We start from the raw sequence: 16,732 nt of genomic DNA on the forward strand, positions 1-16,732 counted from the left end.
AACCCAAAGCAACCTTTCCCAGCCCCAATCCCTATGTACCTAAGAGATCTCATCTGATTTCCAGCAGCACGTACTAGAGCAAGATCACAATCTAGATGATTGTGCTGCCTCTTGGATGCCAACAAATCGAGTGGAATTAATTCTGATACAGGAGCTCAGGTGGGGACTTCGGAATAACCACGCATGGATGTTACCGAGCTCTGCGAAATCTTGCATCTCGTTGGAGAACACGGCCAGATTATATCGCAGTGGCTCCAAGACTTTGTTTCCTTTTAAAAATACTGGGCTTTGTTGGTCAGGTGAAATTTGGTTCTGCCATCACTGTGACAGCACAAAATTCATCTGCGCCATCAGTGCTGTGTTAGAGGACGTGCTGAGAATGTGATTGTGGGAGTCCAGCTGTTCCTGGGGTGACGGGGACTGTGATTTGAAGAAAGGAATAGCAGGGTTCAAATACAGAACGTGTTATTTGGGAGGGGCAGAGGGAAGTAAGGCATAGCTCATTCCTTTCATAAGTATTTTTCTGCCGCATTTTTTCAGGAATCACCCAAAATTCACCTTCTGGTGGTAGTACAGAGGTAAGAACTGTGGGAGGCTGAGCCCTGACTTGCATAACATTTTCATGAAGATACATGGGGACCTAAAAATAAAGCAGCTCCCGAGGGTTCTCTCTCTCTTTCTCTCTCTCTTTAATGTTAGAATTGTATTTTCTGGAGACCAGCGCTGCTGTAACCAATAAAGAGAAAAATGGGCAGGCTGACTCCAAAGCAGCAGCGTTAAGCTGGCTGTGCTGTAATAACATTTTGTGTGAAAATGGCAAGGCAGTGCCCATACCAAAGAGCTTCTGTCATTCGTACCGGGGAAAAGAGATGTAGGATATAGGATATAGGATATAGACCTTCAAGCAGCAGTCTGAAAGTAGAAGCCTTGTAAGTGGCTTTTGTACAAATACTGTCCCGATTTTCATAACAGTTGTTAAAATATTTGCAGTAATCCTTTTCCATGTTTCATAACTAAAGCGTTGTGATGATAAATCCAGGCAAGAGGGGAGAACAAAGGTGTGAACGATGCATTTGTAGCTACACCTGGAGCATTCAAAATAATTCTCTTCCCCCATTCTTTGATCCTTAGCAGCTCCTGGGTTGGGTTTGGCAGCGACCACTTCTCCTTTACACCATTTCCATGGGTTTGTAGCGGGCCGTGGAGATGCACTGGCCATCGTGCATCAAGTTTCTGTGCTGAAACAAAACAGTTTCATCGTCATAAGGAAATAAGCTGTTTATAAGAATATTACATAATAATAAGCAGGGGATATGGCTGTTCCAAGCCGTAAGGAAATAAGGCAGTTTTGAGAATTCTGTAAAGAGTTGGTACACTTAATATTAAATAAACGAATGAGTGCAATTTTTCAGGGCATAAAAATTCTATTAAACATTTAGATGATGGTGTTAGACGCTGTATTGGAACATCTGTGCTAATTGTCCACCACAAACCATGCCTCGCTCTTCTGTGAGAAGGAAATGAGGACTGAGGTTTGTAGGGAGTTGCAGGCTAATGGAATGGGTTGCTCTTCAGGTTGTGTGCTTTTCACTTAAAAAAAAAAAAAAAAAAAAAGAAGAAAAGAAATCATTAATCTTTGCTTTTAAGGAATTTTTTACATCACTTGTGATTAACCACAGTAAACTATAGTGCTTTCTGTGTGTGTAAGCATGTTGCATTAGCACTGGTCGTTTGCCAGTGCAAACTGGTGGTGGTCAAAAGCTGAAAGCAAAATATTTAGGGCTTGATTCTGTTTTGCATGTCCATCTGAAACTGTTGCCGAAGCCGGTAGGACGTGGGGAAATGCGAAGAGCACTGGGTCAGTGCATGGCTGCAGCAGGGTGCACAGCTCCATCCATCCTGTGCAGCACCCAGGCTGCTGCCTGCAGTGCTGCAGGTTGTTCTCCAGGTGGTGATCGTGGGCAGCACATCGGATGCAGCATTAAACCCAAAACAACAAAATTCGGAGTTATTTTGGGCAGCTGAGTCCGAGCCCACACCTTCAGCAGACACTGACCTCAGCTGGGGCTGGGCTCGGCCGCTGCCGTGCTGGTGGTGCTGAGCCAAGGGGCAGGCACGGAAAGTTAGGGGGGGGAAAGGGAATGGAGATTTGCTCACCCCATGAAATAGGCTGCAGTTTCATTTCACAGGTCATTGCAAATACAGCTGGATGAGAACTGAGGGCATGTGCTGCAACCCTAGAACAGGAGAAAAAAATAGATGAGCTGGCTTTGTGAAAAATTAAAACCTAGAGGGGAAAAACCAAAATCGTATTTGTTTTTCTTTGCACCTATACTTAAAAGTATCTAAATGACAGACTGGTTGAGCTTGGAGGGACCTCTGAAGGTCATCTGCTCCAAAGCATTTATTACCTATATAAATCCTGTCCTCTTTTCTTGTAGTGAAACAGGATCAGTTCTTCTGATTGAACACGCTGCCTGTATTTCAATAGCCTGTGCTACGTTTCCAGAGCATGCATGAATCCTGAAAAAGGAAGAAAGGAGGTCAACTGTATTCCTCATAACATATTGTATATTCTGCAGGGAAGGTAGTTTTTAATGCCACTGTGGTGTTTCTGGACAATGTGTATGGCGATGTAGGTTTGAGTAATGGAATTACCATGATTTGTTCTAGGTCTCTTAACAAGAAAGATGTAAGAGATTGGGAGATAAGAGGTAATACACTGGGAACAATCCTAACAGATTTCACCTGCTCAGTGATTTTGTTTGTTCTTCAGTGGAGTTTTCTTTGAAATGTTATCTGCTAAATTTAAGAGCTGCTCATTCCTGGTGCTGAACAGCAGGTTTCCTAGGAGCTTGGGGTGCTGGGAGCCCCTCAAGACCGTCTCTGAAAAGCTGAAAGTGTTCTGTCGTGATACACTTCCTATGGTGTCTAGAGGTAGTTCATAAATATCACATCAAGAAGCTCACTGAGGTTTAAATCTGTTTGGGTTCAGCAAGGTGGGAGGCAGGGGGTATCTGTCGAGCATGGGAAGAAGAAAATTCCTTGAATTTGTTGTCATGGTTGCTTCCCCTGCCCCAGCTTCCCTTTAACACCTCACGGAGACGAGGAGGAGGAAATCAGGAAATCATTTCCCCCGGGGAATATCCCGCCCTCATCGATCCAGCTGGGGCAGGGTGCTGCCTCCCGACCAGCAGCTGGCTCCTACTGACTGGGAAATGCAAGCACCTCGTGGTTTGTAACTGGACTTCAAGCTGGGTGTGCTGCAAGCAAGTCCTCCCGTGAGACTGAGTCCTAGGGATCCTCCACGATGGGAAAATGGTGGGGAACCCAAATACATGGGGCTCACTGCGAGCTCGTTTTTGGACATCGGTTGGGTACGGCCGCACGCCCAGTGCTGCAGAGATCAGGCGTCATCTCCGAGGTATCGCTGCAGCTATTGCTCAGCTAAAAATACACAGATAAGTGTTTTGACTGCCTATTTTTAGCCATCGTCTGGAGCTGTTGTTTTTTTGAAGTTCTTGGATCTTTGTCCCAGTTGGAATATTTTTTGATATTTGTGTTTGCCAGAAGTCCTAGATAGGCTAACTATGATTTATATGTGGTATGGTAAGTACAGGGGAATTTTCAGAAGAAACACAATGTTGGATTAGTTGTAGGTTTTAATTTCCATTATTTCTCATTTCTTAATTTTGTACAAAATGTCTTTTTTGCAAATTATTACAAGATAATATTTTTTCATAGTTTGCACTTATTTGTTGGATTTTAGTCTGCTTACATGCTCAAAATGATAGCAACCCTTTTCTTGGATGAATTGCAACTCGAGGACATGAATTTTATTGAAGATGATCCAGAAGTTTGGTACTGCAAGGCTTGCCTGGAGGTACTAGTCGTTCAAAACAGAGGTAGCTGTCGGCACACAGAAAAGGCTTTTAATGATTCAATTATAATTATACACCTCTCTCCAGAATGAAGTAAGACAGCTTGAAATGTATCTAGAATGGAAAGAAATGAGTCACTGTTAATTAGAAAAAGACAACGAAGCTTCTGAAATATTATGTTCAAACTTCATCCTCCCAAGAATATAAAATAAATGGAGATTATGGAAATACAGTTGATATAAAAGCTGAATCAGACAAGAATTTGACGCAACTTTCTTTTATCTCTAAACTTCTCTCCTTTCAGATGAAGTTATCATTAGTCAGATCAGAACCGGCTTGTGCTGTTACCTGGAGAGCTGCCTTCTCCTTCTCAGCGGATCCATGGCGTAAGCAGTAGGATCCCATGCACCACGCACTCTTCCCCAGCCCAAACTCAGCAAAGTCCACTTCTAAAGCACATTTCTAACTACTTGTAACCAAGCTACTCATTTTTTTTTAACAGCACTCAATTATCTCTGATCTGTGAACAGTTTCTCTGATTACCAAAATTCCACTGAGACATGGGAGCTCTGGTTATCAGGACAGGACACAATGAACCTGTTCGTTCTGTCAGTGCTTAGCCCTGCATCCCTGGCTTGGGTTGTCCCACGTGGCCGTGGTTATTGTAGGATGGTGATGCTGGGCACGCCAGCAGAGCCAGCCCTTCGTCCTGTGGCTCTGCCACGTGCTCCAGCTCGGGGTCTGCTGCTGGGCAGCCTTGTCTGGCATCACCTGGGCTTGCAGCTGGTGGCTTGGGCTGGGAGTGGGAAACGTTTCCAGGGATTGAGCCTGCTCATTTTGTGTTTGTTGGAACATCTGTGGGCTAACTGGAGACCAGCTCCTTCAGCCACCTGGCACTGGTGGGTGCCAGGTGCCTTTAGACCTTCTCTGCGTGTTTTGAGGAGGTAGGTCTTGAGCTCCCAGTATGTTTCTGGACATATTTTTTGCATCAGCTCTTTACTGGACCCTCTGAACAGGACCTTATAACATTGAGAGCTTCATCTGAATGAATTGGTCACCTCCTGCTGGTTCTCACCCTCAACTGCTGCTCTGAGGCTCCTTGCTGGGTGCTGGACACTGCACGCTTGTGACTTTGGGGGAAAAAAAGAGTGTGTGTTCCAGGAGAAGTGTGTTACTGCAGCCCTTTAACAATGGAAAGTGCTTTAGGTTGGATTTGGCTAACATTGTCTTTCCAATAATGAAAACCCAAGACTTTACACTCAGAGGGGCCGAGGCTGAATTTATTCCTCTCGTTGAGCTGTGATGGATAAAGCAGGATGTGAGTTGACTGCGGTGTGCAGTGCCTTTGGTACGGTTTCCGAGCACCAAAACTCAAGACACTTGGCAAAGCTGGAGCTTCCAGCCTCGCAGTTGAACAGTAAACGTAGTGATTTTTAAGGGAACAATAGTTATGAATAAATGCATTTGTAAACCTTCCACCATTTAATTGGAGAGAGGTGACAAGCTGATGATCTGAACCACAGCGTAGTAACCAAACTCACTCGTGTGCGAGCAGGAATGATGCTTTCTCAGCTAACTACAGCAGAACTAAGAACCTGGGAGAGTGCGAGTAAAGTACTGGAACTAATCAGATCCAGATTAATGGTGAAGTTGTTGGGTCCTGTTCATCAGGTGAGACCAATAACAGGAAAATATGATTGCTTGTGGAAGTGGCTTAAATCCTTTCTCTGAAAGGAGGAGAAGGAGTTGTCCAGGGCTGGGCATTTGTTGTTGGACCACTCCCATTGCAGTGCCCAAATGAGCTGGCAAAGGGGACACGGTTGGATGGGGTTATCTGTTATCAGGAAGAACGTTGCTCTGACAGAACAACATCGATTTTTCACGCCTGTCACTGTCTTGGATCGTTTTCATTCTCATTGCATGATAACCAGATAATTGCACTCCGTATTGAGCAGGGAGGCTCCTTGACCGACTCACTGCACATCCTGGCCAGGAACAGTGCCAGGAGCCCCTGGACACGGTGCAGAAGTGAGCAAAGAGCCCAGGCTGGTTGCTGAGCAGGAGCTGTCTGTGGAGAAGCAGAAAGCCTTTTCTGATCGCTTCGTCCGTAAAGGATGTGTGAAATTGTACGACTTCCTTGCATTAGCTTCTTTTTTCTCCGGAGTCACCACCGAGGTTTATGCCTTTGAGGAATAAGTTTGCTTATTGTGAAGTATTAATCTATGGCTCTGAAATCAGAAAATAATCGTAAGTAATACAGATCGGGCTGACATAAGGGATTACTCACTAGGGATAATGTAGACGGCAGTTAAAATTTCCGAAGAAATATTCTAAATCAAGCACAAAGTTGCTAAGGAAATTACTGCTATGAGTGCTGTGTCTTACATCATGCCCCAGGGGTTTTTAATACGTAAATTTATCTCCTCATTTGCAGCTCCTAGGAGGTAACAACATAAAGACTTACATGAAAAAATGGCACTGTAGCACCATAAGAAACTGTGATTTTTTGTTTAAATGTTAAAAAGTGCAAGAAGTTCAGATGGTGCAGGGGTCTGCTTGACCTAGAAGGCCAGGTCGATGCGAACAGCCGGGCGTCCAAGCCACCACAGACTCTCAGGGTGCCTTTCTTAGGGATGGGGTTTTGTGATTAGCCACAAATAAATGAAAGATTCTGGATCTCCTTCAGCTTGGTGGAGGTACTGGATGTTTTAAAGACTTAAAAACTTAGGAAATGGTATGCAGAGACCGCAGCTGTTGGGTGCTAAACCAAAAATTAACAAATGAGCTGCCTAATAAATACGGAATAATCTGTTTTAAAGCAACTGGATGCTAATTAAATGGGAAGAACTCCAAAGGACGCCTTCTAGATAGAGCGGGTCCTGGTAAGCTCTTAAAAGCGCGTAATTTCTTTGTGCTGCTGTCCGTCCAGGCTCTCTGAACTAAATACAGACAGACTTTTCCAGTTGCTTCTTGCTTTTGCAGTTGGCTCAGCTCTTACGCTGCACACGTAAGTGTTGCTAGGTGCTGTGGTTCTGTCTGCTGTGGCCATTTATAGCGCTCCAAAACGGCACGTCAAAGCCCAATGCAAGAACTGCTGGTGTCTGCCCCTCAGGAAAATTCAGAGGCCCCTAAATCTGCGGGAACGGAGATTCAGGCTGTATAATTTGAAACTATTGAATATAGAAGAAAAAGTTATCTCCCAATGGTAGTATAAATTGCAGTGAATTGTAATTATTATTTTTTTTCCCTTAAATGTGGGAAACTCGTCTTGCAAACCAGTAATTAGTGATGTATTTCTGCCTCTCATTCAGCTTTTCAATTTTGGAAACATTCAGGAAAATACAAGAAAAATCCTCAAACATGTCATTTAAAGTTTTCTGTCATGGAGCTATTGAGGGGCCGTCTTTTAGAAGTTCTGGCTCGTGAGACAGCAGGCACTGCAACTGAGTAAAGGTAGGGAGAGAGCATGAGGGTGTTTTTTTTTAAAGTAAAAAGATTAAAACAAAACTAGATGAAAAAACAAATCATAAAGCTTCCCTTTTCTGAGCCCAAATGACAGTTCCCTGCATTGGGCCTCTATTAAGGAAGATATTAAGGGAGGGTTGAAGGAGTTCACTGCATCAGCATCTCTTCGCTGCTTCCAGATAATGCTTCTGTTGTGACATTAATGCTATTATTAGTCCTTAGACTAGGTTTGAACTGCAAGCTTCTTTGGAAGTCTGACTGCTGGGCTGCGCTGAGGCTTTCCTTTTCCGTGTTGTAGGATGTTGGAGCTGATTGAACGCATCTTAAATTAGAATGACAAATTCTTAATATTCAGGCTAAACTCCTATTCCGAAGCATCAGATTTTGGTGTGGTGGTTTAAAGCTGTCAGTCACGGCTGTGTTTAAGTAGAGGCTATCAGTGGGTTTGCTGCTGCTTTGAGGAGAGCTAACGGTGACATGAGGATTAGGATGGGAAGAATTAATGACTGCTGATTCTGATTCTGACATGCCCAGAGCACTTGCCAGTGGAGCAGACACAGCACAGTGCTCGGTCGTGATGGAATTGGAATAAAAAAGGCACAAAGCACACACTCTGTCTCTTCCACTTGTGTCGCTGTCTTCAGCTTGTGCTCCTCACCTTCCTTCTCCCTTCTTCTCCACTTCTGTTGTAGTGTCCAGGAAACCACCTCCAGCACTGGGAGGGTGTGAGTTCTCTCTTTCTTGTGAACCCCTGTGCTGGTGTTCCCCGTCCTTACGTTTTCATCTGCGGTGACTTCTAACTCCACGTAGAAACACCATTCCTTGGCACCCGTTTTCCTGGCCACTTACCTGCACCTTCTGGTTCACTGAGCCATTTGATCTTGTTCTGTTTCCTCCTGGCCATTCCCAGTTTGCTTCCAGTTTACCTCCCCCCTTGCATCTTTGCCTGCCTCCCATTGCCTGGATAGCTTTTACCTATTTCCAGTGCTGGTTCATACAGCAATCGCATCCTCTGCCTCAGGTCTCGAACTGAAGACTCATCCATGGCAGCCCTGTGACATTTCCACTGCAGATTTATTCCCTGCTCTCCTGCACTCTTTTTAACTGAGTTACTCTCCAGTCCCAGTAGCTATTCCCATATTGTTTACTCTCATCTACCTTCTCATCGTCTCTGCTTCTCTCTAATCACATGTCTTTATTAGTTTAGTCCAACAGAAAATTGTTATCTTACCTTTTTTTTTTTCTCCCTTACCTTGTTTTCCTTTTCCTCTTCTCGTCTGAATCTTGTTCTTTCCTCACAAGCTCAGATGTTCCTCTGCTGCCCCATTCCCCTAAACTCTTCCCTTATTTCCGTGACCCAATTGTAATTCCACTTTCTGATTTCCTGCATGATGACTCCTACCTTGTCATCAACCCTTTTTTTTTTTTTATAACAGAAACATGATTTGGCTGACCTGTTGGAGAGGGAAGGTGATTTAAGTGCTCCCTACTTAGGATCATAGGATTCCTACTTAGGATCAGGTCGCCCCTTTGTCTCTCTCTGAGCTAATTGAGCTAATGGGCCCCGCGAGCTTCTCTCCTGGAGGTCCATCTTAGATCCTCTCCCAGCCCATCTTCTACCTTCAACCATCTTCAGGAACAGCAAGTACATGGGGCAGAAATCCAACTGTTAAGTAGCAGCAGCGCTGTGAGATTCCGTAATGTCATGGGCCAAATAGTTTTTAACATCATGTTCAAATTATGGTCTAAAAGACCAATACTGGCTCCAAGTCCTTCCCTTCCTGTGCATCGTCAGCTGCTAATGAAGGCTCTGGAGATGGCCATCTCTCCTGGGTGACCTTTACTCCCCGTGTTTGCACAGATGCCTGACTTTTGTATATGTGTATCTGTTTGCTTGGTGTACGAGGGACTGGAATTTGGTGCTCTCCCCATTTGCCATCAAAGTCCTTCCAGGAATAGCAAGTACAAAAGAACTGACTCTTTTTATTGTTTCAGGAGCACTTCAAATTCCTTCAAATCCCTTGAACAAAAATAAAAAAAAATATGCAGGGAGAATCTGTTTTCTGTTTGTTAGTGATTGGCACACATAACGTTCTTCAAAATATTTATTTTTGCTCCTGAAGATACAGTACTAAAAGTCAGGATTTCTGAGAAAGAGACTGCACTTGATTAAAATGTGTTTTTATCTAGCTTTCTTCCTCTATTTTTTATATCTTAAAAAAAAATAATAATACCAACAAACTGCAATACCTTGGAAGATTTTTCTAATTATTTTGTTGATGGGTTAGTGTTATTCTTTTGGGATGCCTCGCTAATGTGTATGGATGGAACAATGACCTGAGGAACGGGGAAAGAGCTTCCCAACTGGTTATATCTAAACGTGCTTCTATGGAGTGTGCTTTATGGAAGAATTACCCAATTTGCCACTGACTGGAAACGCTGTGCAAAGCCAACTAACCTCTCTTCGTTTCCTGCTGAAGCATGCAGGACTTCTCACCGTTGTCTCTTCCCTGGCATTTTGTTTTATCCTGGCAACTACGACTTAGAAACAGGTAAATAGTAGCGGTAGTGTAAGGAAGAAGTATGTATTCTTGTTGCTTAGCAATTCTGTGTGCTCCCAACATAACGAAGACCAGTCTTTGATGAGGAGTTACATGCTTGGAAATGTTGCTTTCCACCTATATCAGTAATTCCAAAAATAAATGTGAAACCCTTCTGCAATCCTAGGCGCTTTGGTGCATTAGGAAGGTGGTATGACAAATCACCCAAGTACACTTAAACTTTTGAAAATTCCTTAATTTCCTTTTTTCTTGCAAGCTGTTTCTTTTTCCTGCCATCACTACCAGGCCCTTCTTTAATCACCCGTTCTGCCTCCACAGCTCTTTCTTTGTGTTGCTGGTCGCTTTTCTGGTGATCTGGATTTGCTTCTTACTCCCGGACTGCTGCCCCTACTGCTCGGTGATCTGTGAGGACAGGCAAGGTGTTGCCTTGCTGTATTTTAGGAATGCTCCAGGAGGTCGGACACACGTGAGATGCCCATTGTCCATTTCTGTCTGTATGCAAGGGGAACTTCAGAAAACTGGTCCTTGTGCCTGGTAACCTCTGCAGGTGTTCGGTGTCCCTTATTTGCTGTTGCTGACCGTAACCTCAGCAAGCACTGTCCTTTTTCAGAATTACCCGCAAGTTAACTCTGATACCAAGCTTTCATGCCAGTTAGTTCAAGTCTCCTGATGTTCTTGTTCTCACCTCTTGGCTTACCCCGAAGCAAAGCAGCGTGTCTTGACAGGACTCCAGTACTACAAATGTGTAGAGACTGCGTGGACGTCGGCTGCATGCAGCGTGTGTGCAATGGCAGAGGCTGGCAGCACGAGGGATGGCAGCCCAAACGGAGAGCTGCTCTGCAGCCTGGATCAGGCAGCCACTCGATCCCACTGCTGCTGAGGTCTGGAGGATATTTAATAGAAGAAATCTGCCATGCCCATGGTCAGCCTGCGGAATACTCTCTGGTTTTGTATCAAGCACCCTGCACCCTAGACCTCAGTTTGGTGTTCTGGCTGCCCCAAGCAGGGTGGCACTTTGGCTTTTCATTCCTTGTACTTCCACAAGGGAGATGTGGGCTTGCTTCTCCCCATGCTCTCCTTTCCCATCTTCCTAGCTTAATGCTTCTTGTTTTTCTTCCCTCCATCAACAGTCTCGGTGCATCATTTTACCACAGCGTCCTTGATGGGCTGTGGGGTTGACACCTCATTACTAATTTATGGTGTCCAAATAATGAGAAGCGCTCCCTTAATGGACACTGCTCGTGAAACAGCTCTGAATTCTGGTAGGGAAGGTACACGTGCAGTACGAGGAGCATGCCATTGTACAGCATGCTTCATTGCAGAGTGCTTTTAAAGGCTGGGCTCCCCATTTCTCTCCTTGCCATTTGAATAGCTGGATGAAAAGGCACAGAAACACCGTTTCTCTGATATAAGATGTATTGGCACAAAACCCCTCCAATATCTCATTTTGCTCCCCGGTGAGTTAGAAAATTATTTTTTTCCTGTCTGGAATTCCAGATTCTGAGCGTTTGCACGGATTTTATTTATCATTCAGCATAGCTTTCAAGCTTCCCTTTGTCTTTCCCTGGCTGTCAGTACAGTCGAGATGAAGAATAACAGATCACAGTCTGACACGTCATAATTCCTAAAGCATTAAACGTTCCTCTCTGCTACCGTGTGAGCCTCTAAGCATCAGATAGCACTGTCATTTCCAGTATCCTTAGGTTAGGCTCCGGCAGATCCTGGTACTTATCTTTTTTTTCTTTTAATAACTGCGTATAGCTTAGTGGCAAGGGTGGGCAAAATGTCTGGTAACCCTATAGTCTGAGCCGTACAGGGAAGCTCTACAGAAAGCCTTGTGCTTGGTGCCGGGGAAGGCATGCTAATGCTTTTGCAAAGGCATGTGGATGATTTTGCAAGATGTTTGTGGATAGGACTGCAAAGCCGACTGGAACTGATGGTGATTTGCTGCGTAATCGATACCTGCAGCATGCAGTCAGCCTCCCGCACGCAGATCAGAGCCCTTTCACCTTAGCCTGCCTGGATATTCTCTTTCCTTTCTCCTCCTCCTTTAAAGAGAATTACTGTATTTACGTTTAAAGGGTCACATCCTTCTGACCAGCTGAAAAGATGCTCTGCCACTCTCTGTGGTGTTTTCATACTGTTATCATCGTGTCTTTAACTTCCTTGCATGTTTGTTTGTTTTTTTCCTTACAAGTGCAGAAGTTGTTTTTGTGGTGTTTTTGTACAGAACAGATTTTTTGTGTGTTTCTAAACAGCGATATGGCTTAAGTTATTATTAATTAATGTGCATTGTCCTTGCAGGGAAGTGCCAGGTCCCCCACCCTGCAGCATTTCCCTCTGCTCGCCGTGTGCTGGTGTTTGGTGGTGGGCTTGGGCTGAGCGGTGCCTGGCACTGATTTTGCCCCTTGACCACAGGTAGGATCCCACAGTACCAAGTGCTGCTTTGCCAGCACTCAGCTTCATCTGCAGAGCGTGCATCCTCACAGTCTTTGTTCTTGCAGAATATCATTTGTTGCTTTCTCCCCCCTCGCCCCCTCATCAAACCTTTTCTGGCTGGCCCACCCCGGGCACCGTGCGCATCTCTCGGTGTCAGCGCTGCCTCCTGTAGGAGCTGTGATCCTGGGGTGTGCTCGCCGTGCCCGGGAACAATGTCACAGGCTTTAACATTTCATGAGAATCCGACACGCTCACAGCACAAGACGGAGCCAGGCAGAGTCCAGTTGTCAAAATAATATCGAGCCAATAAGCACGTCATGGGTGGAGCTACTGCGGTATGGCTCAAACTAATTCTGAATGAAGACCTTTTTGTTAAACACCCTGGGCCTGAATGAATCGGGTCCCTTGGCTGATGATCGATTTGGGAATCCCTTGATTTTATCGGCATCCACCCCAAAACCCAGCGTTTTTGTGTTGTTGAAGAAGCCCAAGCGTTCTGTGAGAGGGATTGATCAGGAGAGGGTCCTTATGAATTTTTCATGAGCTGGTGCGCTCAGCTGAATGAATGCAGCGAGTGTCGGTGTGTAGCTTGCAGACAGCCCCATCCACAAGGAGGCTGCTGACACAGAAACACTTTGGCGCATTTTCAGAGGGAGAGCTGGGCTGATAAAGGCTTTTCTGACAGCGCCGGCTTATCGTCCTCCGATTTATGCTGCTGTTGCTCTAGGCAGCCTTTGCATTTGGAACCCAGCCTCGTGAATGAGTGGGATAAGCTTTGCCGATTTATCAGCGTTTTTAATCTGCGGCGATGCCTGCGTGATGTGTTTTTGTTATGGTTGCTGAATGGTGAGAGCTCACACAACGTCTGAGCTATGACAGCAAAAGATTCTTCCAGGGAACTTGCTACTCCGGAGACGGAGATTTACATACGGACTTTCAAAGAGCAAATGCATTTAGAACTTGAGCTTCCCAAGCTGCCTGGGAACAGACCTACGTCTCCGAAAATTTCTCCTCGCAGCTCGCCGAGGAACTCTCCATGCTTTTTCAGAAAGTTGCTTGTGAATAAAAGCATCCGGCAGCGTCGGCGCTTTACGGTGGCACATACGTGGTAAGATCTGCTGGGTATTGGGACGGGTTTGCAAAACAATGTATGTAGCTGTGCTTCCAAGTGGAAAACACACTGAGATTCATTCACAGCACTTGCTGCAAGCGTTAAATGAATAGAGCAGAAGGCAGCCAAAGTATGTATAATGCAGTGCCTCTACGATTGTCATTCAGCTTCTGTTCTCCAGAATAAATCCAGCCCATTATTCATGTGCGCGGTGGCTAATCTCCGCTGAACAAAGACGGCAGCCAGTAACTTTCCCGGGCGTTATGTTGCTGTTGGTGGTAGGCTGTACGAATTGATTTCAGATCCTTCAAGCTACGTTTTTGCTTTGCGCCCGTCAGCTCTGGCTGCAGATGACAGCACAGCATAGACCAGGCTGTGTGGGCAGGGGACTCCCGGGGTTAGATCATGGCGAGGGCTTTAACTTGGTGATGCGTGGCTTTGGACAGTTGTTGCTGGCTTCAAACATCCCTTCTTTCAGCCATTTTCACAGAAGCTCCAGCTAAGAGCTTTCCCCTCCCTTCTAATTGCTAGCCCCGAGTCCATTTGCATGCCGTTACAGGTGCCTGTGAGCTGCCTCTGACTGTCCCTTGCACTGGTTGAGGCATGTCACAAGCAGTAACCAAAATACAAGATTCGGGGAAAACCAATGAGAACTGCATTGCTTCATTTCCTAAATTTGCTCTCTATGCCTTGTGAAGCCCACTTTTTAAATTCCAACACTCTCTCAAATACGCACCAGTTGACTGGGAGAATTAAACCAGAAAACTTTCAGTAACCTGAGGATTTTTAAACCAGCCGTGTTAATTACCTTCCCATTCCATAGACCGGATCAGAGGAGGGAGGACGAGGCTATCCCACTTAGGTCTGTGTGGGCCAGATGTTTTGGGGTATCTGAAATACCCATTGCTGTCAGCTGCTTTTGTAACTAGGGTGTTATTTTAAAATGGTTTGAGTCATGCTATAACCTTTCAAAGCCATAATTCGCTCTGTAATTTAGTAAAAAGTAAATTACTAAAACTCTGATACTTGCATAGAATGTATTAATAGCTCTTCCAGTTGTTTTGTGCTGTTAAACAGTACGAAAAACAAGAGGAAAAACCATGAACTTTGGTATCAGGGAATTGTACCGAGTAGTGATGGGATAACTGATTGCTTTCTTGTTGATTTGTTTGTTTGAGATGCTTTTGAGATGTGGCAGCCTGCGATTCAAGTCATACTTCTGGAATCACACAGACTTTCTGCTTGTTTGTCCAGGCAGTGATAACAGCTGCCCAGCCTGCTGCATGCTGCAAGCTCTCGGCGTAGCACTGTAGTTGGTTGTAGGCAGCAGCGTTTATGTCTGTGCACATGAATTCCTCAAACATCTGTCATATCTCAGCACTGTAGCAGTGGGGTGCTGTTCCTCGTACCCCCACCTGCACGCTTGGAGAAAGGCGTGCCGTGGAAAAGCAGCACTGCTGGGAATGAGTCGAGCAGGATGTGGCCAGCCGGGGTGTCTGTGTTGCCCGATGCAATCAGCGTGTGTGTGCATACACACACACACTACAGATGTAGCTGATGGCCTCTGCTCGGAGCACCGGAGCTGGGAGTGTGCTGGGTTTGTTTTTCATGGAAGAGTAGAAGGTTCTCGTGCTCTTCCTTTTTTTAAGATTTTCAAATCAGGTGGTTATTAGTTGCACATAGGTGTTTTAACCTTAGATAAGAAGTAAACTACTGTCAAAATAATAAAAGTCGCCCTTGCAAGGAAAGGTTTCCACAAGGTATGAGTGCGTCTACTTGTGTAACACAGTCGAGACAGACAGCTGATCCAGACATAGCGTCAGTTTGGGTTAAAACAGGAGGGAACTTAAACTATTTAATTGTGATATAACATCTCATTAGGATGTCTGTGTAGCTATGTTGCATGTGTGCTGGGAGTAGGACTTTGAGCGAGGTAATGGTATGTACTCATTAGTTGTAAATCTGCTGAGCAGTGCATGCAAACATTCATCACCTGAGCCGAAGAGGGACACCGTTTCTGTAAGGTGTTCCTTTGTGCTGAGCCAGGATGGAGTGTCTGGGCAGGAGAGGAATTGCCTCAGGAGGAAACGTAGAAGGAACACAAACTGCACGATAACAAAAAGGCAGTTAAGCCATGTAAAATCATGTAATCTATAACCTCCACAGCCTTGTAAACAGGAAACTTCTGCAGTTTGGGGATTAGTGACGCCATAAATTATGATCTTCCACCTTCATCCTGACTGCTAATGTCAGTGCTTGATGAATCTTCTGCTCATTCCTCTATGCCCTTCATTTTCAGTTTCCTCTCTTCCCTTGCTCTGTTCCTTTGCTTATTAATTAATTAATTGTCTTTTTTGGGCATTTTCTTTCCTATTTAACTAACTGCATTTCTGCTTTTTTCTCCTGATTATGTTGATGAGATCTCTGTCATCACCAGGCTTCTCCAAAGTCCGATCATCAGATCTTACCCAAAAAGAAAGAAAAAAAATGTGTATATTTAAACAAGACCATTATTCAAATGCTTCTATATTCTAAATCTTCCTTCTCCCTCAGGATCCAGTTCTCATGACAGTGCATATGAGAGTACATTACCAACATGTCAACACAGTGGCCTTCAAACATCTGTCAGGCTGATCCCTGCCTGCCTGCAACCCCTTCCATAGTTTGCCATGGCTGGAGTTGCACTGAATGAGCACCTCATTCATATAAGCTAAGAGCACAAAAACTGTTAAGCCTTCACTCTTTTTCCTCCACCAGAATCCACAGGTGTCATTCTTCCTTTCTTAACATCCATCATTTTTGCCTTGGAGATCTGGAAAGCCTGCATCCTCTTCCTTCCTTCGTGTTGCCTCCACTGGTGCCACTTGCGTTAGTTGGGATCTGGGGAGGAAAAGAGCAGGCAGAAGCTGGTGTGAACTGATACGCGGCACGAGCCATCTGCATGTGGAACACGCAGTGCTGCCTGCTTGCAGAGTTTGCTCTGCAGTTTCTGGAGAGAGGAAAGCATCTCCAGAAGCCAAGGAGAAGTGCTCGGTCCCAGCACTTTCATGTGTGACCAGCGCTAACGCAGAAACATCACCTTCCCTACCCACTGCTCACAGAGCATCCTGCCCTTAGCCCAAGCACTTTCGAAGCAGTAGTTCTAAAACCAGCTTTTATTTTCTTCAGATCTGCCATCTTACTTTCATCTGTACTGCTGCTATCCCCGTGATTACACCCAAAGCATAATCCTCAGCAATGTCTTGCAAAATCCGGCAAGATCCAGCAGTGTCTTC

The 16,732-nt window shown here is 45.1% G+C and overlaps 1 protein-coding gene across 2 annotated transcripts in view; it reads left to right on the forward strand.

The window, feature by feature from the left end:
• The window catches only part of PDE4B (phosphodiesterase 4B), a 173,702-nt gene that overhangs the window by 27,440 nt on the left and 129,530 nt on the right, over positions 1–16,732 (forward strand). The window contains exon 1 of one of the 2 annotated variants that reach the window (XM_027463812.3): positions 12,977–13,454. The exons of the other annotated variant lie outside the window; for it this stretch is intronic. Within the exon in view, the coding sequence (XP_027319613.2) occupies positions 13,219–13,454 (236 nt within the window). The 5' untranslated portion in view covers positions 12,977–13,218. Of the gene's footprint in view, positions 1–12,976; positions 13,455–16,732 lie in introns of those variants that run through there. 2 annotated transcript variants of the gene reach the window in all.

The sequence above is a fragment of the Anas platyrhynchos genome, chromosome 8 (genome assembly GCF_047663525.1).
Source record: "Anas platyrhynchos isolate ZD024472 breed Pekin duck chromosome 8, IASCAAS_PekinDuck_T2T, whole genome shotgun sequence".
Lineage (NCBI taxonomy): Eukaryota > Metazoa > Chordata > Aves > Anseriformes > Anatidae > Anas > Anas platyrhynchos.